General features: G+C 36.3%; 1 protein-coding gene across 4 annotated transcripts in view; it reads left to right on the top strand.

The window, feature by feature from the left end:
• ZEB1 (zinc finger E-box binding homeobox 1) overlaps window positions 1-27,323 on the top strand; it is a 200,787-nt gene that overhangs the window by 111,885 nt on the left and 61,579 nt on the right. For all 4 annotated transcript variants that reach the window (XM_077771710.1, XM_077771708.1, XM_077771709.1 and 1 more), the window contains exon 2: window positions 24,211-24,411. In XM_077771710.1, coding sequence (XP_077627836.1) covers window positions 24,211-24,411 — 201 coding nt within the window. The remainder of the gene's footprint in view (window positions 1-24,210; window positions 24,412-27,323) is intronic.

Here is a 27,323-nt window from a genome sequence, read left to right as displayed (position 1 = left end):
CCTTTAGACTTTAAAATGCTTAAAGACCCCAAAGTGCTTTTGATTATGTGGGTTATATTGATCAATACTTACTGTATTCACAATGAAAAATGAAAAAAATTTAAATATTAATTTATCTTTAGTAATAAAGGCAGCAGGTTTCTCATATTTGCTTCTGAATTCAATCTGTTGTAACTTGCTGTGGTTGAAATATATTAAAACTTGACTTCATACAGATATGTACTTGGAATTAGCCTTTTCAGATAATTGTAGGGTATTATTTGATTACCGCACCAAAACTTATCAAGTAGCATGTTTTAAAGTTTAGTTGCAATGCAGAATGTGAAACTATATCTTGAATTTCACACTTAAATTAAAATTCATCAGTCTATCTTGAACTTTAAATGGATTGTTTTTACCCACTCATGAATTTGTATTTCCTGCATTAGTCATTTGGAATATATTGGTTCACTTAGTTGTATAGATCTTTCATGCATTGACACATTACATTTTACCATATCAATAGAACCGTCAATATTAGCATCACGTTCTTCAGAAGGGTCTTTAAAATTGGCAAGCTGTGAAACTCACAGTGATTGTTGCATGTTTTCCAGAATTCTAATTTATACCTTAAAAGCTCAAATTTTATCATTGGCAACAAATTTGGGTTTTTGTTTTCCTTGAAGTGACAGACTCACTTGGTTTATTTTTTTAGAAAAATGTCTGCCAAATACTCGTCTGAAAAATCAGTTAGTTGTTCTTTCAAGTAAAACTGGTGTGCCATGAATGGCAGCTAGTTCAGCTGCCATTTCAAACCATTGCATGCTTTGCTACCCAACAGTAGTGCTTGCTGTGCACATCCCATCTCCTCACACAGGATATTAAAGACATGCGCTAAGAGGCCATTATTTATTAAAGTAACTTTTACTATATTAGGGACGGTCTTAAATGAAATTGGCAAATGTATTTGTTTATTTTTACTGGGAATGAGTGTCAGCAAAGGATGCAGGATATGGTTTTTTGCCATGGCCTTGCATCATTCTAAAGCACTAACAGTTCTACCCACCAGTGCCTTTGTATAGGTGCAAAAGTCAAGAGTGAGAAAGGCAAATAATCTAATACCTTAGTGTTAATATAAAAACAATTTTGACCTTGCTGGTATAGACATGAAGGAAGGAGAGAAATTGTTAGCTAGAATAAGTTGGGGAAGGCTTCATGACAGAGAGCAATGTCATATGCATGCTCTAATTTTCTTTTACCTGCTTTTCCTAGGAAAATTTCTAAACTTACCTAATTATTAACAATTGCTAAATCATGTTTATATTTTACTTTTTAATCATTTATTGATTCAGCAAGTATTTTATTGAGTACGTATTTTGTATAAGTTATTTGTATTGTTGAGAAATGAGGAAAATATAGTGTTTAAGATATTGGTCATGCCAGTAAAAGCTATCTACTGTGCTCCCTATTTATAAGGTACTTGCTCTGTGCTAGGCACTGTGTTTATGTGCCTTTAAATACATTAAATTAATCTTCATGGCAACCTCAGGAGGTAGATTTTTATAAAAGGTCCACTAGGTTTTGTGCCAGGCCCACTACAATGTTTTGTGTAAGTAGACTGATAGTTAGCTTCATTGGGTTTAAGTTTTCTCAAGTGTAAAATGTGGAACTGAGATTTACCTTCAGATTCTTTCCGGGTTTAAAATTCATTAAATTGATATACATTTTGTAGCAAAGTAATCCTTTACCAAAACACTATAAGAATATTCCACACTTTATTAGGAATCATGAAAACAATTATTACATAATTATTACATAATCATAAAAATAATCATTAGCATAAACCTTTTGGAACCTTTTTTATCGTCCCTTTCACTTTAAAATTTATTGATTTCAGCACATCTTTCACGGCATGTAATGTTTTATTGACATATTATCTTAACACTTCACACTTGACCAAAGACTTAATGATAAGCATGTGAATGTAATGAAAACATGATGGGATATAGGCACTGTTGCCCATAGAAAATTACACAGGAGCACAAAGTTTGGGACAAGAGTCAGAAAAAGTCAGGAAGAGCATCACCAATGCAGTAGTGTTTTAATATGTTCATTAAATCAAAAACTATCTTAAGTTGCCTTTAATGTTTGGAACTTAGACTACAGGAGTAAGCAAACAATGCCCTTGCCCTCATAGAGCTTACATTTTAGTGGGTAAGTGTGATAGGTAGACTGATGGCCTCCCAAAGCTGTCCATGTCCTAATCCCTAGAATCTGGGAATAGATTATATTATGTGACAAAGGAGAATTAAAGTAGTAGAGAAAATTAAGGTTGCTAATCAGCTAACCTTAAAAGTGGGAGATTATTTTGTGCCAATCTGGTTAGGCCCAATGTAAGAGTCCTTGAAAGTGCCAGCTGGAGATAGAAGAGTTGGCGTCAGAATAATGTGATGTAAGAAAAGTCTCAACTGGCCACTGCTAGCTTTGAAGGAAGAAGGAGGCCACATGCCAAGGAATGTGTTCAGCCTATAGAAGCTGGAAGAGGCAAGAAAACAGGTTTCCCTAGAGTTGCCAGAAAGAACACAGCTCTACCAACACCTTGATTTTAACCCAGTGAGGTCAGTCTTGGACTTCTGACCTGCAAGAACTGTAAAATAACAAGTGTGCTTATTTTTTTTTTTGAACCAACACTCCTGTTTTATTATATTTTTGAAAGAGGGTTTTTTTTTTTTTAACAAATAGTTCATTGTCAAGTTGGTTTCCATAGAACACCCAGTGCTCATCCCCACAAGTGCCGTCCTCCATGCCCATCTCCCTCCTCCCCCCAACACCCATCAGTCCTGAGTTTGTTCTCAGCACTTAAGAGTCTCTCATGGTTTGCCTCCCTCCCTCTCCCCCACTGTTTTTCCCCTTCTTCTCCCCCGTGGTCCTCCATTAAGTTCCTCCTAATCCTCCTATACATGCAAACATACGGTATTTGTCCTTCTCTGCCTGACTTATTTCACTCAGCATAACACACTCAAGGCCCATCCATGTTGCTACACATGGCCAGATTTCATTCTTTCTCATTGCCATATGGTATTCCATCGTATAGATAAACCGTATCTTCTTGATCCATTCGTCCGTTGATGGACACTTTAGGCTCTTTCCATGTTTTGGCTATTGTTGAGAGTACAAGTGTGTGTATTTTAAAGCCCCTTAAGTTTGCGGTAATTTGTTATACAGCAGCAATAAAAACTACTACAGAGAGACCATAAACAAGTAACTAAACAAGATAATTACAGATTGGATACTTTGAAGAAAATAAACAGGTTGTTGTAAGAGAATAAAAGATGGAGCATGTTTGATTAGGTAGTCCTGGAATGGTTCTTTGAAGCTAGGACCCTGGAGTGTAGACGTGAGGAAAAGATGGAACCAGCCCTTCAAAGACTAGGAACAGCATTCCAGGCAGAGGAAAAGGCAAGTGAAGAGCTAAGAGTAGAGAAAGGCTTGTCACTGGCAAAGAACAGAAAGATTATTTAGGGAGAATGTATAAGAATAGGGGGGAAGAAAGTGAGGGCCCAAACATGATAGAACACTGAAAAACCATTGAAAGTTTTCAAGAAGTAGAGGGAAATATTCTGCTTTACAGTTTGAAGAGGTCACCCTGGCTGCTGTGTGGTAAATAGAGACAAAGGGACCACTGAGGTGGGACTTGTGATAGCCCAGAGGAGGGGAGATGACCGTTTAAAAGAGGTAGTGGCTTTGGAGATGGAGAGGTACAAACAACAGGATTTGTCGATGGGTTGGATATGAATTTTGAAAGATAAGTAGGAATTTGGCAGTAGCGGAAAAAGGGGGGAGGTAAGTATGAAAGTATAGTAGGGTCTAGGGAGTAGAATATACTGGGCAGAAGAGTAGGAGGTGGAGATAATCGAGGCCCTAATGTTCAGTCTAGAGACCTTTGTTATGCATAGAAGTTTGGAATTCATGTATATGCAGTGGAGAGCCCTCATAATTTTAAATCAAGGGAATAAAACAGTCTCTGAAATGAGGTTTTATGGTTTTATGTATCTTCCATTGTCATTCTAATGTAGAAACAAATAATAAGGATATTTAAATTTTTATTTTTTTAGATTCTGAGTTGAGAAAGATTTTATTAAGCTCTTGTCAATAAATGTGTTTAATAATTCATCTGTAACCTCTCTTCTGTTTTGTTTTCGAGGGTTTTTTGCTCATTTGTTGGCTATATTCTTCTTGCTTCAGAGAAACAATAGAAGTCGGTTCAGAGCAAGGGCTCTAGAGCCACATGGCCTGGGTTGGCATCCAGGCTCTGGTTCTAACTGGTCCACTTCGGCAATTTATATAACCCTAAGTCCAGTTTCATTATCTGTAAAATGAGAATTATAATTCTTCATGTGTCTCTTGTAAGGATTAAGCGATTGAATGCATATAAAGCACTGAATACTTCATAAGCTCTTCATGGAGCGGGGCAAAGCTATAAAAGTGGCATTGATTGATTTAACTTTTCTTTCTGCCAGTAGTAGGAATTTGATAAAACAATTTTGTTGAAATACTCTGAAAAATACCTTTTCTCCATTTGTTTCTATATATGTGATTAAAATTTTCACTTATCTGTGTTTTTCCAAGATTTCCACTTTCACCACTAAGTCTATTTACTTTCTAAGATAAAATCATATGAAAATGTGAGTGTGGGTGAGTTCACAAGGTCTTCTAGCTTACTGGATATTACTTATTTTCTGAATAGGTTGTATTCACAGGGAATTACCATTGTAACTGTTTCTCAGATAAATCAGGTAAATGAAAACACCAGGAATTCTTTGGTACCACAATTCAAATCAATTTAATTTTCCAACAACATATTTCAAATTAAAAAAAAAACAAAGTATTTAAATTTTTATTTCTTTGGAACATTATTAGCAAGGCATAAAAGAAGAGACGAGACACAATAGGGTAGGGAATCCTATAGTATTTATTTTCTACATCATTCTTAATTTAGCATTGAATTATTTACTGTCCCATTTCTCTCTATAAAATTTAATGTACATTACTCATATTTTATAAGTGGTGCACGTATTTCAGAAGAAGAAATTGTATTATAGGTCTTCATTCTCCCTTCTGACTCAGGTCAGAAGAATTAAATTATTCATTCTAATGTGATAATTCACAAGCTTATAACATGTTGTGATGTTTACAATGTCTCAGTAAAACCAAACTTTGATTACCTCTAAATTGTTTTTAATGTTTCATTAAGAAATAACTTCCAATTCAGTTTTCATTAGCATCATCCTTGTTCTTCCAGGTCTAGTCCATAGAGGAGAAGAGAGAGTTTCTTTACAAGGCTAGACTCTGGGAATTAGCACACCTGTAATAAAATTTAGCCCTCAAGAAAGCTTTCCAAGAGGTGGTGCCCCAGATCGGTACCATTTAGCCTTACTTAAATTATTGTTTACTGCCACTCCCAGGGGAACAAGGGAGGATTGGTCCTCAGTCTGCATCCTTGGTGTCATGATCCATTTCTTTTCACTTCCTTTATGATTTCCTTTCCTTTTGTGGACACTTGTTTCCAGCACATGGCCAACAGTTTTCAGTTATACACGCTATATTACGAGCTTAAAGGAATCTAAGAAACCCAAATGAAATGAATTCATATAAAATTCTTGTCTTCTTTCCTTCATCTTATTTTTCATAACCAGTTCAGCTACAAATTAGTGAGTCTCTTCTGAGATTGGTAGATAACAAACTATTCCTTGAAACTTATTTGTAAATTAAGAAAAACTTAGAATCAAGGGGCACTTGGGTGGCTCAGTTGGTTAAGCATCCGACTTTGTCTCAGGTCAAGATCTCGCGATTCATGAGTTCGAGCCCTGCATGGGGCTCTGTGCTGACACAATAGAGCCTGGAGCCTGCTCCTGATTCTGTGTCTCCCTCTTCCTACCCCTCCCCCATTTTCTCACTCTCTCTCTCTCAAAATAAATAAACACTAAAAAAAATTTTAAAGGAAAACTTAGAATCAAGCCAACTAGTATAGCAGAAGCTATTAAACATAGGAATGGGAGGGGGTATGTTGCTCTAACCTGTAGTTGGGTGGTATTAATTGCCTTTGACAAGAGAAAGTATATGCCCTCCACCAGGCCATCCTCCCAGGGCATCTGTGCAGGGCATGTGCAGCGGCCCTCAGCACTGGCAAGAAGGAGCAGAATTCACTCATCTTGGTATTCACTTAGCTCTATTTTACAAGTGTTACCTTCCTTTTCATTTTCCATAACTTCATATTTTATGTAGCTATGAATAGAAAAAGTCAATGTTATTCATATTTTAAAACAGACCACTGTCTTTCATATATAAAAAATAGAGATTGTTTTCTAATAAGAACTTAAAATATTTTTATTTCAAAATCCACAAGATATATGTTTGCAACACAGTATTTATTTTCTTCCTAAATGTCATTTTAACCTTTATTTTTAAAATTTCATTTTAATGTGTTGATTGCTATTTCTAATTATACCTCCTATCTACTGTTACCAAAACTCAAATAACAAAAATATTACGAAAATATTTTCCCCAATCCCAGTTCAGTTTTCTTAAGTTCACCACTGGCAGTAGTATACTGAATATTATTTCAGGTATTTCCTTGCACATGTAAAATCTATCTTTTAACTTTTTAAAGTATAATACATACATTTAAAAAATACAGAAGGAATAAAGTAGAAAAAACAAGTCAGTCTTTCATTATCTTATTTCTTCATTTGTATGTTCTTCTAGACCTTATTCGTTATTCAGGTGTATGTATGCATACTATTATATCTTCATTTTCTTCAAGAATGGAATCAAGCTATTTTGGAGGACTCCTCTTTATATCCATACAAATGATATATCTTGGGTGGCTATTTGAGATTTTGTAGTTAAAAGCAAGCTTGCAGATAAACATGTATCTGTATTTGCATACATGTGTAAGTCATTTTGTGAATGCCAAGAAATTTCTGGGTCAAGAGGTAAATAAACATTTTACATTTTGATAATTAAAAATAAAAATTAGTTTTGATAAAACAACAAATTAACACAACAGCATGTAAATGTGTACTCATTTTCTTAACCCTTGCATATATCCTGTGTTATTGAGAAATTTTTTTGCTGATTTGTTAAACATTTATTGAGCAATTAGTACTTATGGACAGGGTTCAACATGCAGTGAACAAAACCACAAATAATCCTGGCTACATGGAATCTAGATTCTAGTGAGAGGAGACAATAAAAAATAAAAAAATATTATAGCGGTTGGTGATAAATATTTTAAAAAGAAAGAAATCACAAGAGAGAGTGGCATGTGCTCTTGTTTGAAGGAGGTCTATTAATTTATTTTTGTAAGTTTATTTATTTTGAGAGTGCACATGCAAGTGGGGCAGGGGCAGAGAGAGAGAGGGAGAGAGAGAATCCCAGGCATTTTATTACATGTTTATTGGCCATTCATATTTTTTGCAGGGGTGGGTTTTCTTTGCATATTCTTACCGGATGTTTTTTTTTTCCCCATGGATATGTAAGAAATCTCTGTATAATAGAAAAAATCGGTCTTTGGTAACTTGTATTGCAAACATGTTTTAACAGTTTGTCATTTGTCTTTTGATTTGAAATTTTTTCTATGTATAGTCATGGGTTTTGTGTCATGCTCATATTATTCCAAGAATTGTAAAAAGATTTGCCTATATTTTCTTCTGTTACTTTTATGGTTCCTTATTCTTTAATTAAAATCTTCAATTCATGTAGATTTCATTTTGGTTAAAGTTGTGAGGTGGGCTCTGATTAGCAAGGCTATCATATGTCTGAAGGATCTGTTTTTGGATTCTATTTAAATCCATCAATTTTCTGCCTATCCCTGTATTAGTACAAATCTGTTTCCATTTCTGTAGTTTCAAGATACATTTTCTATCTGGTATGGCTAGTCCTCTTCTCCTGCCACCACCATTATTATCATTCCTCTGAATTTCCTTGAATATTTCTGGGTTTATTTTTTCAGAAAATAATAATAACAGTATGTATTGAGCACTTATGTTAAGTACTATATTAAGTTTTTTGCATATAGAGTTATCTTTATCACTGTGACAACCCTGTTAGGGACACACTATTATTATCCCCACCTTAGAAAGAAGGAAATTGAGGCATGAGAAAATTCAGAAACATGCCCAAGGTAACAGGGATAGTAGCTGATGAAGCTGTGATTTGTACCAGGAGGTCTCATTCCAGAGATTGTGTTCCTGTTTCTCCCTGTGAATGGTAGACGTATTTGGTCTAAATCATTTAGAATCAAATATATCATGTTACTGGTTGGATTAGAATTGCATTGGATTTGAAGATTATTTTAAGTAGAACTAACATTTTTATGATATAAAACCATCCTATCCAAATACAAGGTATGTCTTTTTCATTTATTCAGGTCTTCTTTTTTTAAGTTTTTATTTAAATCCAGTTAGGTAACATGCAGTGTTGTATTAGTTTCAGGTGTATAATATAGTGATTCAGCACTTCCATACATCACCAGGTACTCATCTCAAGTGCACTCTTAAGTCTGTATCACCTATTTAACCCACTCCCCTACCATCTCCCCTCTGGTAACCACATGTATAATGAAGAGTCTGTTTCTTGGTTTGCCTCTCTCTCCTTTTCCCTTTGTTTTGTTTTGTTTTTTTAAATTCCACATATGAATGAAATTATGTAGTATCTGTCCTTCTCTGACTTACTTTGCTTAGCATAATACTCTAGCTCTATCCGTGGTGTTGCAGATGGCAAAATTTCATTTTTCATGGCTGAAAAATATTCCATCATGTGTATATGTGTGTATGTATACATGCGCGCGTGCGCGCACACACACAGACACACACACACACACACACACACCACATTTTTAGCTTTTCAGCAGTCAGTGAACTCTTGGACTACTTCCATAATTTGCATATTGTAGATAATATTGCTGTAAACATCAAGGTACATGTATCCCTTTGAATTTTTATAACCCTCAATAGAATGCTAAAATTTTCTTTATTTCCTCCATGTTTCTTTTTTTGCCTTCATGGGTTATCTTTTGAGTTATTATTAATAGCTCAAGGAAATTATTAATTTCCTTCTGCTATTTATGTTTGTAGCAAGGTATTATTGGTTTATTGGAAAGCTATTGATTTCTTCTGTCAACTTTGTAGTCATTTACCAAATTTTCTATTCGCTAATAGTTTTTTGCAGTGATTTTTCTTGATTTTTCCAGAAACATCAAACCATCACCTGCAAAGAAAAATTTTGCTTTCTATTTTCCACTATTGGTGCTTTTCCTTTTGTTCTTTCTGAAAGTGAATGTATTCTTTTAAAATGTTGTCAGTAATGATGACACTAAACACTTCTATCTTATAAATGCCTCTGATACATAATCATTTATCATAACATGACTTCACTTTGATTTTTATGAAAATGTATCAACAAGGAGTAGTGAATTTTAGCAAATATCTTTCATGGTCTTATAGGGATCATATTGTTTCTCCTTTACTGTGTAAAGATAGTGAACTATCTTGTATACTTCCTAATGTTGAATGATGCTTACTTCATTTAGTTTCTAGTGTACCACTGGATTTAGTAATTTATTTAACATTTTTACATCAGGAATCACCAGTGAGACTGATTGTGAGTGTGTGTGTGTGTGTGTGTGTGTGTGTGCACGCATGCCTGCATATGCATATAAGTGTGCTTGTTCTCTTTAGTTGGCTGTTATTATGCTATCTTCATAAAAAGAATTTAGGCTCTCTTTTCTTTTTCTTCTCCTTGAAAAACGGAACAGAATTATCAGTCCTTTGAAGATCTGGAGAAATTCACCTGGGAAAACATCTGGCACTTTTTGGGTGGTTAAGTCTTTGAGGTCTTCCTAAATTTAGCTGTGGTCTGTCTACCTTTGCCATCTCTTATATAGTTTCATAAATTCTGTGAATAATAAATGTAGTTATAATCACCAACAATTTCCTAGAAAACTATTTAACCCAAGTTCTTAAATTTATGTGCTCAGACTTGTACAAAATACTTGTAAATAAGTCTCTTAAATTCCTTTATAGCTATAATTACTTCTCTGATTCCATTAATACTGAATTTTTGTGCCTCTCAATTTTTTTCTATGATTAAGTGGGCTAGTGATTACTAATTTTATTTGGATTGATTTGTCAGTTATATCGCTTCTCTACTGCTTGACTCAATAATTTCTGTGTTGGTATTTTTAATTCAGTCTTCTCACCTCACTTGGGTTTTGTCATCCTGCCTGTATTCCATAAGTCATGTAAATTGAAAACATTCTTTTTATAAATGCATATTTTACCTATGAAGGAAATAGTAGTTATTGGTCATTTTGTGTGAATTATTTTAGTCTAGATACTTTCCTCACACACACATACAAAAGAACCACCTGTCCTTAGGACTGATTTTGGTTTGGTCTGCTAAGAACTTTGCTATGTAACTATTTCATCTATCTCTTTGTGAGTTGTACTTATATTGGCTGAAATTAGCTCTCTGAGTGAGTGGGAGCTTTGAGAAGTCAGGGAAAGGAGAAGGTAATTTGGGATGACTCTTGTTGGGGCATACAGATAGAGGGCAATGGGAGAGAGGCCAGAATAAGAACTGAGAGAGCACCAGAGGCAAATCCCAGGAATACTTAGTAATTATTGTGTAATAAGAGAGGAGAGAAAATAAGAACTAGGATTCTGTGCATGACAACAGCCCTTTCCCCTGCCTTTGCCTATCAGTTTTTATCCTATGAATAGCTTGTAAATGAAGGCATTGAAAACCACCAGCCCTTTGCTGGGGTAAATGTAGAATCACCAACTTTCACTGGAGTTATGTGTTTAAAATATTTGGAGGGGCCCCTGGGTGACTCAGTTAGTTAAGCATTTGACTCCTGATTTTGACTCAGGTCATGATTTCATGGTTTGTGGTATTGAGCCCCACGTTGGGGCTCTGTGCTGACAGCATGGAACTTGCTTGGAATTCTCTCCCTCTCTCTCTGCCCCTCCTTTCTACTCTCTCTCTCTCTCTCTCTCTCAAAATAAATAAATAAACATTTAAAAAATAAATCAATAGAAGACTTAAGTTACAATTAGGATAATATCCACATTGTATATTATATTACATGTTACATATGCATATTATTACATCATAACCTTTATTCTAGTGTAAAATACATATACATTAATATTATCTGTAAGTTAGGTCAAAAGCCATATTAACACATAGTTACAATATGCCTGGGTATAGTATTTATAGACAACATAAGCTCCTCTTTCCTGGAGTAAAATTATTTGCAGAAGTTTTCTTTACGCCGTGGATTGTCACATGACCTCTTCATTTCATGTGCTTATTTCCAATTCTTTGGTTATCACCACAACTTTGTCATTTTCCTGACTTTTTTCTTCACTGAGAAAAAAACAATGGCCCCACATTCAATTCAACAAATAATTCTCTACCTACTATGTAGAAGAGCATGTGCCAGGAATCTCTTTAGGATAAGAAAAATATGTTGAGTGGGTCTTGTTATGATTTTGTCCCAACGGATGTTAGTGTCTCTTGTTCAGTGTCTCTACCTTTATCTTCATGTTTCACAGCATTCCTGCCTAAATCGTGTTGTTCTCAGCATAATGGTAACATGTGAAATACTCTTATTACTTAATCAAACTGTAATCAATTACTCTTGAGAACAAGACTCCAAACATATATTTTTCTAGGTGTTTCTTTTTTTTTTTTTTTTTGCCTTTTTTTAAATTTTCAAGTTAGTTAACTTATAGTCTTAGCTTCAGGAATAGAACCCAGTGATTCATCTCTTACATATAACATGCAAGTGCTCATCCCAACAAGTGCCCTCCTTAATGCCCAATACCCATTTAACCCAACACCCCCCCCACCCTCCAGCAATCATCAACCTGTTCTCTGTATAAGAGTCTCTTACGGTTTGCTTCCCTCTTGTTTTCATCTTTTTTAAAAATATAATTTATTGTCAAATTGGCTAACATACAGTGTGTAAAGTGTGCTCTTGGTTTGGGGTGTAGATTCCCTTGGTTCATCACTTACATACAACACCCAGTGCTCATCCCAACAAGTGCCCTCCTCAGTTCTCATCACCCATTTTCCCCTCTCCCCCTCCCACCCATTACCCTCAATTTGTTCACTGTATTTAAGAGGCTCTTATGGTTTGCCTCACTCCCTCTTTGTTTGTAACTTTTTCCCTCTTTCCATTCCCCATGGTCTTCTGTTAAGTTTCTCAAGATCCATGTGAGTGAAAATATATGATGTCTGTCTTTCTCTGACTTATTTCACTTAGCATAATACCTTCCAGTTCCATCCACATTGCTACAAATGGCATGGTTTCATTCTTCTGCATTTCCAAGTAGTATTCCATTGGATATATAAACCACATCTTTATCCATTAATCAATTGATGGACATTTATGCTTTTTCCATATTTTGGCTATTGTTGAAACCGCTGCTATAAACATTCATATATGGGCCCCTATGAATCAGCACTCCTATATCCTTTGGCTAAATTCCTACTTGTACTATTGCTGGGTCAAAAGGTAGTTCTATTTTTAATTTTTTGAGGAACCTCTACACTGTTTTCCAGAGCAACTGCACCAGTATGCATTCACACCAACAGTGCGTGAGGGTTTTCTTTTCCCCACATCCTCACCAATATCTGGTGTTTCCTCAGTTGTTAATTTTAGTCTCTCTGACTGGTGTGAGGTGGTATCTCAGTGTGGTTTTGATTTGTATTTCCCTGATGATGAGTGGTGTTGAGCATCTTTTCATGTGTCGATTGACCATCTGGATGTCTTCTTTGGAAAAGTGTCTATTCATGTCTTCTGCCCATTTCTTCACTGGATTATTTGTTTTTTGGGTGTTGAGTTTGGTCGGTTCTTATAGATTTTGGATACTAACCCTTTATCTGATGTGCCATTTGCAAATATCTTTTCCCATTGCATCAGTTGCTTTTAGTTTTGTTGGTTATTTCTTTTGCAGTGGAGAAGCTTTTCATCTTGAGACCCCAATAGTTCATTTTTGCTTTTAATTCCCTGGCCTTTGGAGATATGTCAAGCAAGAAATTGCTGTGGCTGAGATCAGAGAGGTTGTTGCCTGCTTTCTCCTCTGGCTTTTGATGGTTTCCTATCTCACATTTAGATCTTTGATCCCCATTTTGAGTTTATTTTCATGTATGGTGTAACAAAGTGGTCCAGTTTCATTCTTCTGCGTGTTGCTGTCCATTTCTGCTAGCACCACTTGATAAAGAGACTGTCGTTATTCCATTGGATACTCTTTCCTACTTTGTCAAAGATTAGTTGGCCATACATTTATGGGTCCAATTCTGGGTTCTCTATTCTACTCCACTGGTCTATGTGTCTGTTTTTGTGCCAATACCATATTGTCTTAATGATTACAGCTTTGTAGTAGAGGCTAAAGTCTGGGATGGTGATGCCTCCCACTTTGGTTTTCTTTTTCAATATTACCTTGGCTATTCAGGGTCTTTTGTGGTTCCATACAAATTTTAGGCTTGTTTGTTCTAGCTTTAAGAATGCCAGTGCAATTTTGATTGGGATTGCATTGAGTGTGTAGATTGCTTGGGTAGTATTGACATTTCAACATTATGTGTTCTTCCAATCCATGAGCGTGGAATGTTTTTCCATTTCTTTGTGTTTTTCTCAATTTCCTTCATAAGTTTTCTATAGTTTTCATCTTTGGTTACGTTTATTCCTAGCTGTTTTATGGTTCTTGATTCAGTTGTGATTGGGATCAATTTCTTGATTCTTCTTTCTGTTGCTTCATTATAGGTGTATAGAAATGCAAATGATTTCTGTACATTGATTTTGTACCCTGCAACTTTGCTGAATTCATGTATCAGTTCTAGCAGCCTTTTGGTAGACTCTTTCAGGTTTTCCATGCAAAGTATCATGTCTGCGAAAAGTGAAAGTTTGATTTCTTTGCCAATTTTTATGCCTTTATTTCATTTTATTGTTTGATTACTGATGCTAGGACTTCCAACACTATGGTAAACAATACTGATGAGAGTGGACATCCCTGCTGTATTGCTGATCTCAGGGGGAAGGCCCTCATTTTTTCCCCTTTAAGGATAATATTAGCTGTGGGTTTTTCATATATTGCATTTATGATATTTAGGTATTTTCCTTCTATCCCGACTTTCTTGAGAGTTTTTATAAAGAAATGATGCTATATTTTGTCAAATGCTTTTTCTGCATCTATTGACAGGATCATATGGTTTTTACCCTTTCTTTTATTAATGTGATGTGTCACATTGATTGAGTTGTGAATATTGAAACAACACTGCAGCCAGCCCAGGAATGAATCCTACTTGATCATGGTGAATAATTCTTATTATATGCTCTTGAATTTGATCTGCTAGTATCTTATTGAGTATTTTGCATGCATGTTCATCAAGGATATTGGCCTGTGATTCTCCTTTTTTGTGGGGTCTCTGTGTGGTTTGGGAATCAAGGTAATTCTGACTTCATAGAATGAGTCCAGAAGTTTTCCTTCCATTTCTACTTTTTGGAACAACTTGAGAACGATAGGTATTAACTCTGCTTTAAATGTCTTGTAGAATTCCCCTGGGAAGCCATCAGGGCTGGGATTCTTATTTGTTGGGAGATTTTTGATAACTGATTCAATTTCTACATTAGTTATGTATCTGTTAAAATTTTCTATTTCTTCCCATTTGAGTTTTGGTAGTGTGTAGGTGTCTAGGAATTTTTCCATTTCTTCCAGGTTGTCCAGTTTGTTAGCATATAATTTTTCATAGTATTCTCTCATAATTGTTTGTATTTCTCAGGGATTGGTTGTGATAAGTCCATTTGCATTTGTAGTTTTATCTCTTTGGGTCCTTTCTTTTCTTTTTGAGAAATATGGCTAGGGGTTTATCAATTTTGTTTATTTTTTCAAAAACCCAGCTGTTAGTTTCACTGATCTGTTCTACTGCTTTTTGGATTCTGTACTGTTTATTTCTGCTCTGATCTCTATTAGTTCTCTTCTTCTGCTGGCTTGGGGTTTCTTTGCTGTTCTGCTTCTAGTTCCTTTAGGTGTGCTGTTGGGTTTTGTATTTGGGATTTTTTTCTAGTTTCTTGAGATAAGCCTGGATTGCGGTATATTTTCGTCTTAGGACTGCCTTTGCTGTATCCTTCCCAAACTCCCCCAAAGGGTGTATGATTGTCATATTTTCATTTTCATTTGTTTTCATATATTTTCAAATTTGTTCCTTGATGCCTGGTTGAACCATTCATTCTTTACTAGGATGTTCTTTAACCTCCATGCATTTGGAGGTTTTCCAACCTTTTTCCTATTGTTGATGTCAAATGTCATAGCATTGTGATCTGAAAATGTGCATGGTATGATCTCAATGCTTTTATATTTATTGAGGGCTGTTTTGTGACCCAGTATGTGATCTGTCTTGGAGAATGTTCCATGTACACTTGAAAAAAAAAATGTGTATTCTGCTGCTTTAGGATGAAAAATATTCTGAATATATTTGTCAAGTCCAGCTGGTACAGTGTATCATTCAGGGCCATTGTTTCTTTATTGATTTTCTGCCTAGATGATCTGTCCATTGCTGTAAGTGGAATATTAAAGTCCCCTGAAATTACCACATTATTACCAATAAGACTGCTTATGTTTGTGATTAATTGTTATGTATATTTGGGTTCTCCCAAATTGGGTGCATAAACATTTATAATTGTTAGCTTTTCTTGATGGATAGACCCCCCATAATTATGATACAGTGCCCTTCTTCATCTCTTATCACAGCCTTTAGTTTAAAATCTAGTTTGTCTGCGGGGCGCCTGGGTGGCTTAGTCGGTTAAGCGTCCGACTTTCGCTTAGGTCATGATCTTGCGGTTTGTGGGTTCGAGCGCCGCGCCAGGCTCTGTGCTGACTGCCAGCTCAGAGCCTGGAGCCTGTTTCAGTCTGTGACTCCCTCTCTCTCTGAGCCTCCCCTGCTCACGCTGTCTCTCCCTCCTAGAAATAAATAAAACATTAAAAAAAAAAATCTAGTTTGTCTGATAGAAGTATGGCTACTCCAGCTTTCTTTTGACTTCCAGTAGCATGGTAGATGGTTCTCCATACCCTCACTTTCAATCTAAAGGCGTCCTCAGGTCTACAATGGGTCTCTTGTAGACAGCAAATAGATGGGTCTTGTTTTTTATCCATTCTGATACCTTATGTCTTTTGATTGGAGCATTTAGACCATTTAGATTCAGTATTATTGAAAGATACGGATTTATGGGCATGGAGGAGGGCATTTGTTGGGATGAGCACTGGGTGTTATATGGAAACCAACTTGACAATAAACTATTTAAGAAAAAAAAGATATGGATTTAGAATCATTGTGTTATCTGTAGGTTTCATGCCTGTAGTGATGTCTCTGGTCCTTTGTGGTCTTTGCAACATTCCAGTCACAGAGCCCCCCTTCGGATCGGATCTCTCGTAGGGCTGATTTAGTGGTGATGACCTTCAGTTTTTGTTTGTCTGGGAAAACCTTTATCTCTCCTTCTATTCTAAATGACAGGCTTGCTGGATAAAGGATTCTTGGTTGCATACTTTTTCTATTCAGTACATTGAATATTTCCTGCCATTCCCTTTTGGCCTGCCAAGTTTCAGTAGATAGGTCTGCTATTACCCTTATGTGTCTACACTTGTAGGTTAAGGCCATTTGTCCATAGCTGCTTTCAAAATTCTCTCTTGATCTTTGTATTTTGCCAGTTTCACTATGATATTTTTGTGCAGAAGGTCGATTCCTGTTATGTCTCAAGGGAGTTCTCTGTGCCTCCTGAATTCCAATGTCTGTTTACTTCCCAGATTGGGGGAGTTCTCTGCTGTGATTTGTTCAAGTACACCTTCTGCCCCATTCTCTCTCTCCTCTTCTGGAACTCGTATGTTATGGATATTATTAATTTCATTGAATCACTTAGTTCTCTGATTCTCCTTTCGTGGTCTAGAATTTTTTTTATCTCTCTTTTTCTCAGCTGTATCTTTTTACATAATTTTATCTTCTATTTCACTTATTCTACCCTCTACCTCTTCAATCCTTGCTGTCACTGCCTCTAGTTTATGTTGCATCCCATTGACAGCATGCTTTAATTCACCATTACTATTTTTTAGTTCCTTTATTTCTGCAGCAATAGATTCTCTGCTGTCTTCTATGTATTTTTCAAGCCCAGTGATTAATCTTATAACTATTATTCTAAATTCTTAGTCAGTTATATTGTATATCTGTTTTGATCAATTCTTTAACTGTCATTTTTTTCTGGAATTTCTTTTCAGGAGAATCCTTCCGTTTTGTCATTTTGGCTAGTTTTCTATCCTTTATGTGTTTTAAAAGCTTTTTATGTGTCCTCCATCTGCGAGCACTTCTATGTTAAAGAGGGGTCATACGTTGTCCAGTACCTGGCCCTTCAGGAGCTATTTTTTGGAGTGTGTTACTTGGTCTCTGTTGTTGTGACTCTGGTTTCTTTTATCTCCCTACTGGTAGTGATGTTTTGGACCCTCCACCAGGTGTGCTTTGATTTATTTGTTGAAGTAGCCCTGGAAAAGAAAACAAACAAAAAACAAGGACCAAACACACACACACACACACACACACACACACCAACAACAACAAAAACACACCAGCAACAGCAAAACAAGAGGGTGTGGGCAATGTTGATGGAAGACACCTTACCCCATCAAAGAGAGAAATGACAAGGGTGGGAAAAAAGAAAAGAAAATTGACCCAGCAAAGAAACTATACAGCCTAAAACAGAGAGAGGGGGGGAAATAAAGAAGGAGATATAGAACACGTATAAAGAGAATAGATTAAGTATGTCTGCTTAAACAAACCGACAACCAGAATAGAGGAGAGAACAATATGAAGGAGAAAAGGAAGAAAAAATATATATATATATGTATATATATGTACACACCTAAGAATTATCAGAGAATTAGGGGCACCTGGGTGGCTCAGTTGGTTAAGCATCTGACTTCGACTCAGGTCATGATCTCATGGTTTGTAGGTTCAAGCCCTGCGTTGGGCTCTGTGCTGACTGCCAGCTTGGAGCCTGGAGCCTGTTTCGGATTCTGTGTCTCCCTCTCTCTCTGACCCTCCCCTACTCATGCTGTCTCTCTCAGAAATAAATAAGACATTTAAAAAAAAAAGAATTATCAGAGAATTAAATCAGGAAATGCAAAGCCACTGGGTGCCCTGGAAACAGAGGAAGGGCTGTCTGGCTGGTCAGTATCATCCTGCTCCAGTAGATAAGCAGTTACCAGGCATGGAGAGGTGTGGTTAGATGTAGGCGGGTCCCACCTCCTTTGTGGGAAGCCCCACCTTGGCGGTGATGAGGAGAAAAATGGCAGTCCCCCAGTCTCTCCTCCACAGACCAGGTGTCCCAAACCACTCTGTTCTGAGGATGTGGCCATCCTCACAGTGCCACAGGCACAAACAAGGTGGTTTGTCCTGCTCCACTGACTCCCGAACCTTCCTGACACTGGTCTGGAATTTAAACCCTGATGTCTTAAAGGGTCCAGCTCCATGTGCCCCCATTCTGGGGAAGTGCTGCTCCACCTCACCAATACATGGTCTCTGGCTGATGGTGCAGGCAGTCTTTGTCCTTTGAACGGTTCTATACCTTCTTCCCACAGCACTCCATGGAGGATATTGCTTCTTCCCACTGTGGACTGAGCCTCTGAAGTAGTCACTGAGGCTGAAGCTGGCTCCGTTCCTCCCCAGGTGCACAACTAGGGCAGCCGTGCCAGTCCAGAGAAAACCCCACAATTAGAGATTGGATTTTTGTCCCTCCTGGTCTGTGGGGTTTTTTTTTTCTTTTTTCTTGTCAAGATACATTCCTACCATTGCCCAGCCTCTCTTTCTCTTCCCCTTGTCTCTCCGCAGAAGGTGATCCCTCCCCTCCATGCCTACACCACCTGTTTTATCTCTCCCTGTTGGCAGTCATGCACCTATGACCCACCAGGTGTCCCCATGGGTCCCTGGGGATGTCTTTGCCACTCTGCAGCTGGGACTCTTGGAATTCAAAGTCCTTTAGCTTCAACACTGCTATGTTTGAGGGATGAGGGAACTTTGGGTCCCCCTACTTATCCACCATGTTGGATCTTCCTTTTTCTAGATGTTTCTTGAATTATGACACTGTATTAGTCTGACATATATGGAACAATGTTAGTCCAGTACTCTGTTATTTTTTAAGCATCAGTCTTATGTCTTTTTCCTAAAAGATTTTATCTTTCTCTTCTACCATGCAGATGAGTATGTGTTTGATCAGAATGAGTGAGACATAGCTAAGCATGTATTTTAATGGCATAATATAAGCAGAACTTTCCCTCCAAGGGGAAACAAGCATTTTTATGCCTGAAAATATGTTGAAATATGGACTCAGGCTGTGGTTTTCATCAACACATGTCACAGTTATCACCTGACCAGACTCAAGGACCTGCAGGTTAAATATGTCCCTTCTCTTTGCTCCTTCCTTTTATCCCTCCCTCTGTGTCTTCCCCTATGAGGCCCAACCTGCTGTTCAGAGCTACCATAAACAGTGCTTGGCAAGGTTCTTACTTCTAAAGCATGTAGATGATCTAGCTCTTAATGACTGAAGTTGAGATTATGGTGCTCTTTTTTGGAACTATATTTCTCTAACTTATTTAATTCTTTCTTATAATTGTACATTACTTAAGAAACAAATGTTTACATGAGAGTTTAATTAGTGAAGCTGACATGGTACTACATGCAGTCAGGTGCTAACAATAGTATGTTATGTGAAAGTCTTTCAAAGGTGTATTGACTATAATGATGATATTACCCTATGGTGTACCGTCTGTTATATTGTAATGAGATTCTGATGGTTAAAATTTTGTATTCACTTGAAAATGTTTTAGTGGCATTTTGTTAAGTATAGAATACCAAGGCCCCAGAATAGGCTAGACACAAAAATACAAGTTTAAAGAATATTTATCATTAGTATAACAATTTTCAATCAAGAGGCTTTGTACATAGTAGTTAAAGTATATGAGCTGTGGAATCAGGTACACCAGGATTTGAGGCCATCTCTATTACTCTGTTTAGTAATGGCTACATAACTCAAACGGGTTACTCAGAGACTCTGGGTTTGTCGTCGTTGTTGTTGTTGTTTTGGTCTATAAAAGGGAGATATAACAATACCATCTTCTTAGGAATTATTGTAAAGATTGAGTGTGAAGATGATGATGATAGCAGACACTCCTGCAGTCTTTTATTGTGTGCCAGACGCTGATCTCAGCACAATACATTATTAAATCATTAGACCCTCACAACTACATTATGCAGTGGATACTGTTATATCTGCATTAAATGTTAACAAATAATACCAACAAGAACTACCACCAAGAAATCGCTGTGTCCTTAACCACATTCTAGTGACGATAAGAATGCATTAAAAATATTACCATTTTTCTTTTTTTAATTATTATTTTTGAGAGAGAGAGAGTGCGAGCAGGGGAGGGGCAAAGAGAGGGAGACAGGGAGACACAGAATCCAAAGCAGGCTCTAGGCTCCGAGCTGTCACAGAGCCCGAGGTGGGGCTCAAACTCACAAACTGTGAGATCATGACCTGAGCCTAAGTCAGATGGTTAACCAATTGAGCCACCCAGGTGCCCCCAAAATATTACCATTTTTCAATAGGAATTTAAATTCATATTGTATTGTAAATTATATTGAAAGATTTTGAAAACTGTTTACCTTTTCCAGTCCCTTTATTTTTGTTTTCTTGAAATATATTATTTTAATTAAAACTCAAAACCAAGAGGTGATAATCACCTGTTTCTTAAGAATATGCCACACTTTGGGGTGACTGGATAGCTCATTTGGTTAAGTGTCCAACTTTGGCTCAGGTCATGATCTCACGGTTCGTGAGTTTGAGCCCCATGTTAGGCTCTGTGCTGACAGCTCAGAGCCTGGAGCCTGGTTCAGATTCTGTGTCTCCCTCTCTCTCTCTGCCTGTCCCCCCTCATGCTCTGTCTCTGTGTGTCTCAGAAGTAAATAAAAACATTTTTAAAAATTAAAAAAATATGTCCCATGCTTTAGATAAACTATATTTTATTATATTTTTTAGCCAAAGATTTAAAAGTATAGAGGAATGGAGATAGATGGGCAGAAAATTGAGATAATGAACATTTTCATTGGCTACTAGAATTTATCAGGGCCTGCATTATTCTCTATGCTTTTTCTGCTGAGACTCTTTTTTTTTTATTTTTAAGTTTATGTATTTATTTTAAGAGAGAGGGCACAAGTAGGGGAGGGTCAGGGAGAGAGAGAATCTCAAGCAGATGTGGGGTTCGAACCCATGAACCACGGGATTATGACCTGAGCCGAAATGAAGAGTCAGACACTCGACCAACTGAGCCACCCAGACACCCCAACTGAGGCTCTATTTTTAAAATTAGTTCTGTAGATCATCAAAAGGATGGATCCAGAAACATAGGGAAGCTTGCCTATTTTCTAAGTACACTAATCAAAATAAACCATTTTCACTTCTTTTTCTCTCAGCTAAGTGACTGTGAAGCAGAAGATAGTAAGAAGCCTTAGAATAAGTTATTGGTCTTTTTTCCATCTTAGCCACTAAAATGTAGTATGTTTTCAAGTTTTATGCCACATATTCAAAACATGCTTTGGGAACATTTCCAAAATAAGTATAAATTATATGCAGTCTTTGTAGTTTGTGGTATTTGACTTATAATCTTCCATACCAAATGGAAGCTCATACTGGGGGGACAGGAAGGAGTTTTGCTAGAGTCCTAGACAATGACAGATATTCTTGAAGAGTACTTAGGGCTCCAGCTGACCCAGGCAGAATAAAACAGGGGCAGAAACTCAGGTAAAAGGAACTTAGTGAAAACTGTGAAGCATGCAAGCAGATATTTGAACCACAATGCATATATGTCTTAAAGGCTAATTATAGTGTAATTTTCAAACCCTAAATACTGTAAATGTAAATGTAGGGTTAGACAACCGACAGCTAACAAAATTGATAATGATAATGACGGTATTAAGGCAAGTATAGCACCAGTGGCCAACCCAAGATACTGAAGAATCACTAAACCTCTTCACAAAATAGAATTTCAACTGTCTGTGTCCAAGTGTAGTGACAGCTGTGGAACAGCCTTTAGGAATCCTTCCCCTTATCCCCACATACAGTTGCACAATTTACTCATTGTGTGACTGGAGTACGAGGAATTCCCCATGTTTCCATATCTATTTAATACGTTTTCCCTTTGACTCAGCACTTCCATCTCTACTAATATATCTGACAAATAAATTGAAGGAATGACCAATGTAAAAATATATTCACAAGAAAGTTTATTATGACATTGTCACTAATTCTTAAGCATCACTTGGAAACATAAATTTTATCGATATAGGTGATTGGTTAAATTCTGTCTGTACAGTGAAATGAGGTGTAGCTAATGAGAGGAAAATGAGGAAGCTTCCTGTATACTGAAATAGAAAAATTTCCAAGATATGTTATTAACTGACAATAAACTAGGTAGGGAACAGTATAATGTGATTCCATTAGTGTGTATTTAAAGATAACAATACATTTATCTAGAAAATTTACACTAAATATATATGCATATAGGTGAGGTCTGCATTTCAATTAAATAAGATAAGTTACATAAAGTGATTAGTATCATGCCTACCTCAAGCATAGATAAATAAAATTTGTTGTTACTGTTATCTTTAAAGTGAGTCAAGGAAGAAAACTTTGGGGGGGAACCTTTCCTAGTTTTACATGTTTTATATTATCTGAATTCTTGTGCACTGAACATGTATTATAATGAAATTAGAAAGTGGTTTGCTCTTCGGAAAAAAATTGGAAAAAGATGTATCACACTAAAGTATTAGTAACAAAACAAAACTTGATATATTTCTTCTGACAAGATACTAAAGAATTTCTAATGTAGGGGAAAGGGTAACACCAGTACTCTTTGTAGCTGAGGGGTCTTCCTGAGATCTATAAAAGCGGTTTTGGAGATTTTTGCTTATTCATTCTCACCTTGACATATGCATCCATACTTCTGATTGCATTTCTTTCTTCTTGTTGTCAGGCGTGTGTGTGTATTTATATGGGAAGGGGGTATATATGCATATCATTTATACATTCAGGTTATTACCTTCATTTAAGAATGGTTGGAAATTTTAAGGAAGAAATGGAAAGAGTAACTGAAAGTAATTATTGCTTAGTTATCTGAACAAAGCAAAGATTTCCTTTTACTCCATTCTAAATCATGCTTAGCAAATAAGAATCACCTTGCAAATAATTGAAAAGAGATATTCCAGTGACCATACCCAATGAGGTACTAAATAATTTATCACAGTAGAGTGATTATTACAAGGACTCTGAAGGAAAAATATTGACTGTACTATATTATTTGTTTTAGAGAATTTTATTCTCAACTGTTAACTCATGGTTCTGCGTGCTGTGGTCATTCCAAATACATATTTGTCTTCATAATGTTGGTGTTAAATTTTATTAAATTCATTAAAAATATGGGAAGGGTGCCCATTTGAGAACTTCTGGATGTCAGTTATTTTTTCCAAAATTAGACTTACATACAAACATTATTTGAATCATGCCTTAAGTAAAAATTTGGCTAAATTGATTTGATGGATTCTTTTTGAATTCCATGTGGGATTAATATGAAATGCATAGGCCCAATTGACAGCTTGAACATATCTTTCTTATGGTAAATTTGATGAGATACTGTTGAGTTATTAGGAGAGATTAACTCATTTCTGAATTTTAATGCCTTAAAGATTTGAGGTCCTAAATGTACATAAGCAGTATCACATAGAATAAACTCATTATGACTAGAGAAGGTATTTAATGTATGTGAGAGCCCAGAATATAGAACTAGACTGCTACAGTTCAGATCCTGGTCCTACTTCTGGCTACATGATCTTAGACAAGTTACTTACCTTCCTAGTTCTTGGTTTCCATTTCTGGTTTCAGGGTTATAAGTAGTAAATGATAGGTAGATACTCTGTTCCATAGGGTTGCTAGAAGTTTGTAAGAATAAATGAGTTACTATTTGTAGAACACTTAACCAAAATCACTTTTAAAATTTCTTTTTACTGAGGTGTAAACACTGATTTTTATGCTAGTTGGTTTTGATTATTTGTTTCTTGTTTGTATTACAGTTACAAATTATAATACTGTGGTAGAAACAAATTCAGATTCCGATGATGAAGACAAACTCCATATTGTGGAAGAAGAAAGTATCACAGACGCAGCAGATTGTGAAGGTGGTGTGCTGGAAGATGACCTCCCTGCAGACCAGACGGCATTACTGGGGAGCAGCGAAAGAGAAGGCGATGCTAAGAGCTGCTGGGACGATGACGGTGAGTTTAATATTCTATGTAATATTCTGGCCACTGGAGTCTTTAAAAAATATATATTAACTGAAAAGATAACTTTGATGAAAGGTTTGAAATAATCTCTGAATTCGTCTACTAAATTCAATAGAAGGTATCCATTTACTTACCAAAAAGTAGATTATGAAACAGTAATAAAAGCTATTCTGATTATTTGTACAATGTACATAGTATATTGAGTTTTAGTAGCTCTTTTAACTAGAATCAAGCTTTTTATATACTGCGATATAATTGAACCTACCTTTAATTTCATAATATTATTTCAAATGAAGGATCTACTTAGAAATCTACAGATTATATTTTGGTACAGTGAAATTGCAACAGAACTCAATAAACATCCCCAAATGGATAAATCGTGGGAGTATTTTTAGTGTTTGAAAGTTTCTCACTCCCCCTCCTTCTCCCTGTTCTTTACCCCTTCTTCCATTTCCCCATATATATCAGAATCCTGTAAGTACTGTGATTCTTTCATTTGCTTTAAGTTTTTACTTAAGTTTAACATTTTTACTTTTACTAAACTAAAGCATGGTTGAGTAGAAGGATTAGTGGAAGTCACTCTAGGAGAGAGAGTCTCTCTGCTTACTTACATTGAAGATTTAACATTCCTCCTCATCTCTCAAATGAAGAAATTAGACTATAGTCTTTTCTTTCATATCTAAAATTCCTCCTCTATACTTTTTTTTAATAAACTAATTAAATTATGTAGCCTGTCTTGCCAGGATTTAAATAACAGTGGTATCAAAACAGAAGAATGTGGAAATGGCACATATTGTGAATTAGAGGGGTTGCGGACCAGGAATAGGGGCGTTGTCAGAGGCAAAGAGGATGCAAGTGATTACGTTCAAGGTCAGTCGAGGAGAAGCCTCCCCAGCAAGAGTTCACATTCGGGGAAGTCATCTAAATAAGAAATAAAAACCTAGGCTAGGCAGTCTGGGGACATCAGTCAGATGTGCAGGTCCAAGAATCTGGATACTCTTGTGGAAGTAAAGGTGGGTCTGATAGTAGCACAGAGTACCAGTAGTTAATATTTCTACAGAAGGACATATTTATAGCTGACAAAAATCTTTTTTTTGAAGTTTATTTATTTTTGAGAGAGACAGGGATAGCATGAGTGGGGAAGGGCAGGGAGAGAGAGAATCCCAAGCAGGCTTTGCACTGGCAGCACAGAACCTAATGAGAGGCTTGAACTCACAAAACCGTGAGATCATGACCTGAGCCAAAATGAAGAGCCACTTAACCAACTGAGCCACCCAGGTGCTCCAGGAACTTTTGAAATCATGTAATCAGCCCCTTCATTTTATAGCATTAAGCAAATCCTGCAAGAATTGGATTGCAAACGTGAATAAGACTGTCTCTGTATTGCTTATAGTTTAATTAGTGAGAAGGATAAATAAGTCACAAATTCATTACAGTTTGATGTAAGTGTAAATTTAAAGTTCTATGAGAACATTAAGCAGGAATGTTCAAATCTGAGAGAGGAAGAGAAATCCTAGGAGAATTTCTGAGTGAAACAGTGCTGGTCTTGAGTTATAAAAGACCAGTAGAAGTTGATTAGGTAAAGGAGAAGGAAAAGAAGGTGTTTCAAACAGAAGAAACAATATACATGAAGCCATAAAGGTTTGAACAAGTGGTGTTTGCAGAAAATAAGATCAGAGAAGTAAACAAAAACTATGAAGGGCGTTGTGTGCTAAGTCAAGGTATGAACTTTACCCTAGAAGCTAGTTATGAGACCAGTAGTGCCTTGAGTAAGGAGGCTATTAAAATGGAGTAAATAAATGATGAGACTTTTTAACTAAGGAAATGGCCTTAGAATGAGAATAAAAGGAAGAGATTTAATAGGAATGTAGGGGGTGTATAAGATTTGGTTTATTCAGTGTGTAAAATAACAGAAGTAAGGACTGACATCTCCTAGACTTCTGGAACATAAAACCCAGAGAAATTAAATTGCTAATTTATTATCATAGCTCATTAATAGCAGAGCTATTAACCTGTTAAACTATAATACTGAGCTCAAAACTTCTGGGAGCAAGGATTTCTTATATATTTTCTGTCTGGGGCCAAAATTGGTCCATTGGTATAGTTGATCCAAAGTGTTAACATGGAAACAAGAAGGTAATGATTTTTTCTGGAAAAGGGGAAGATAGGAGAATGAGATAGATAGAGGGGGGAAAACAAAGATGAAATATCAACGAAGAGGTTTTGTGTCTGAAAGTATGTTGGGATAAGTTATTTGAAGTAACTCTCTCACTGAAAATAACTAATGATGCTAGATGTAAAAAAATATATTTATTTTTTTTCTTCTCAAAAGCTTTAAAAGAGCTAGCTAGATAGTAAGACATTAACAGATAAAATCTACATGAAGACAGGAACCCATAGAGGTAAGCGGAGCACAGCATAGAAGACTCCTTGGCCTTACAGACATTTGCCTAACCAAGATAATGTAAGATGTAGTTTTCAGGCCTCTGAGAAGAAACAAAGCCTAGGACCACCTAAGAGTTTAATAGCCAAGTTTAATAGCAGATCCTCGCCTAGTATGAATTACATCTTGACAGTATGAAACACTATGGTGAATTAAAAGTAAACCCTCTCCCATCTTCAGGAGTTAGCAAACAAAACTGCCTTGGCCAGGGATTGGAGGAATGGAAGATTGTCTCTGGCAAGGAGTAACACTATCTGTCTTACATTAATTTACAGTTTAATCACATTACTGTATAGCCTAATAAATCTCAATCTATAACTGAATTTAAAGTAGATACTTTAAAGTACCTATGCTGATATTTCTGGGTGCCAAGAAGAAGCAAATCCAGATCTGTTGCAGTAACATAACATTTAAACTGGCACTATAGAAATCTTCCAGATAAGTTACCAAGAAAAGAACA

Source organism: Crocuta crocuta, unplaced genomic scaffold, assembly GCF_008692635.1.
Source record: "Crocuta crocuta isolate KB4526 unplaced genomic scaffold, BGI_CrCroc_1.0 scaffold457, whole genome shotgun sequence".
In the NCBI taxonomy this organism is placed as follows: domain Eukaryota; kingdom Metazoa; phylum Chordata; class Mammalia; order Carnivora; family Hyaenidae; genus Crocuta; species Crocuta crocuta.
The sequence above is the reverse complement of the archived record's forward strand: the minus strand, read 5'-3'. Positions and strand labels throughout refer to the sequence as shown.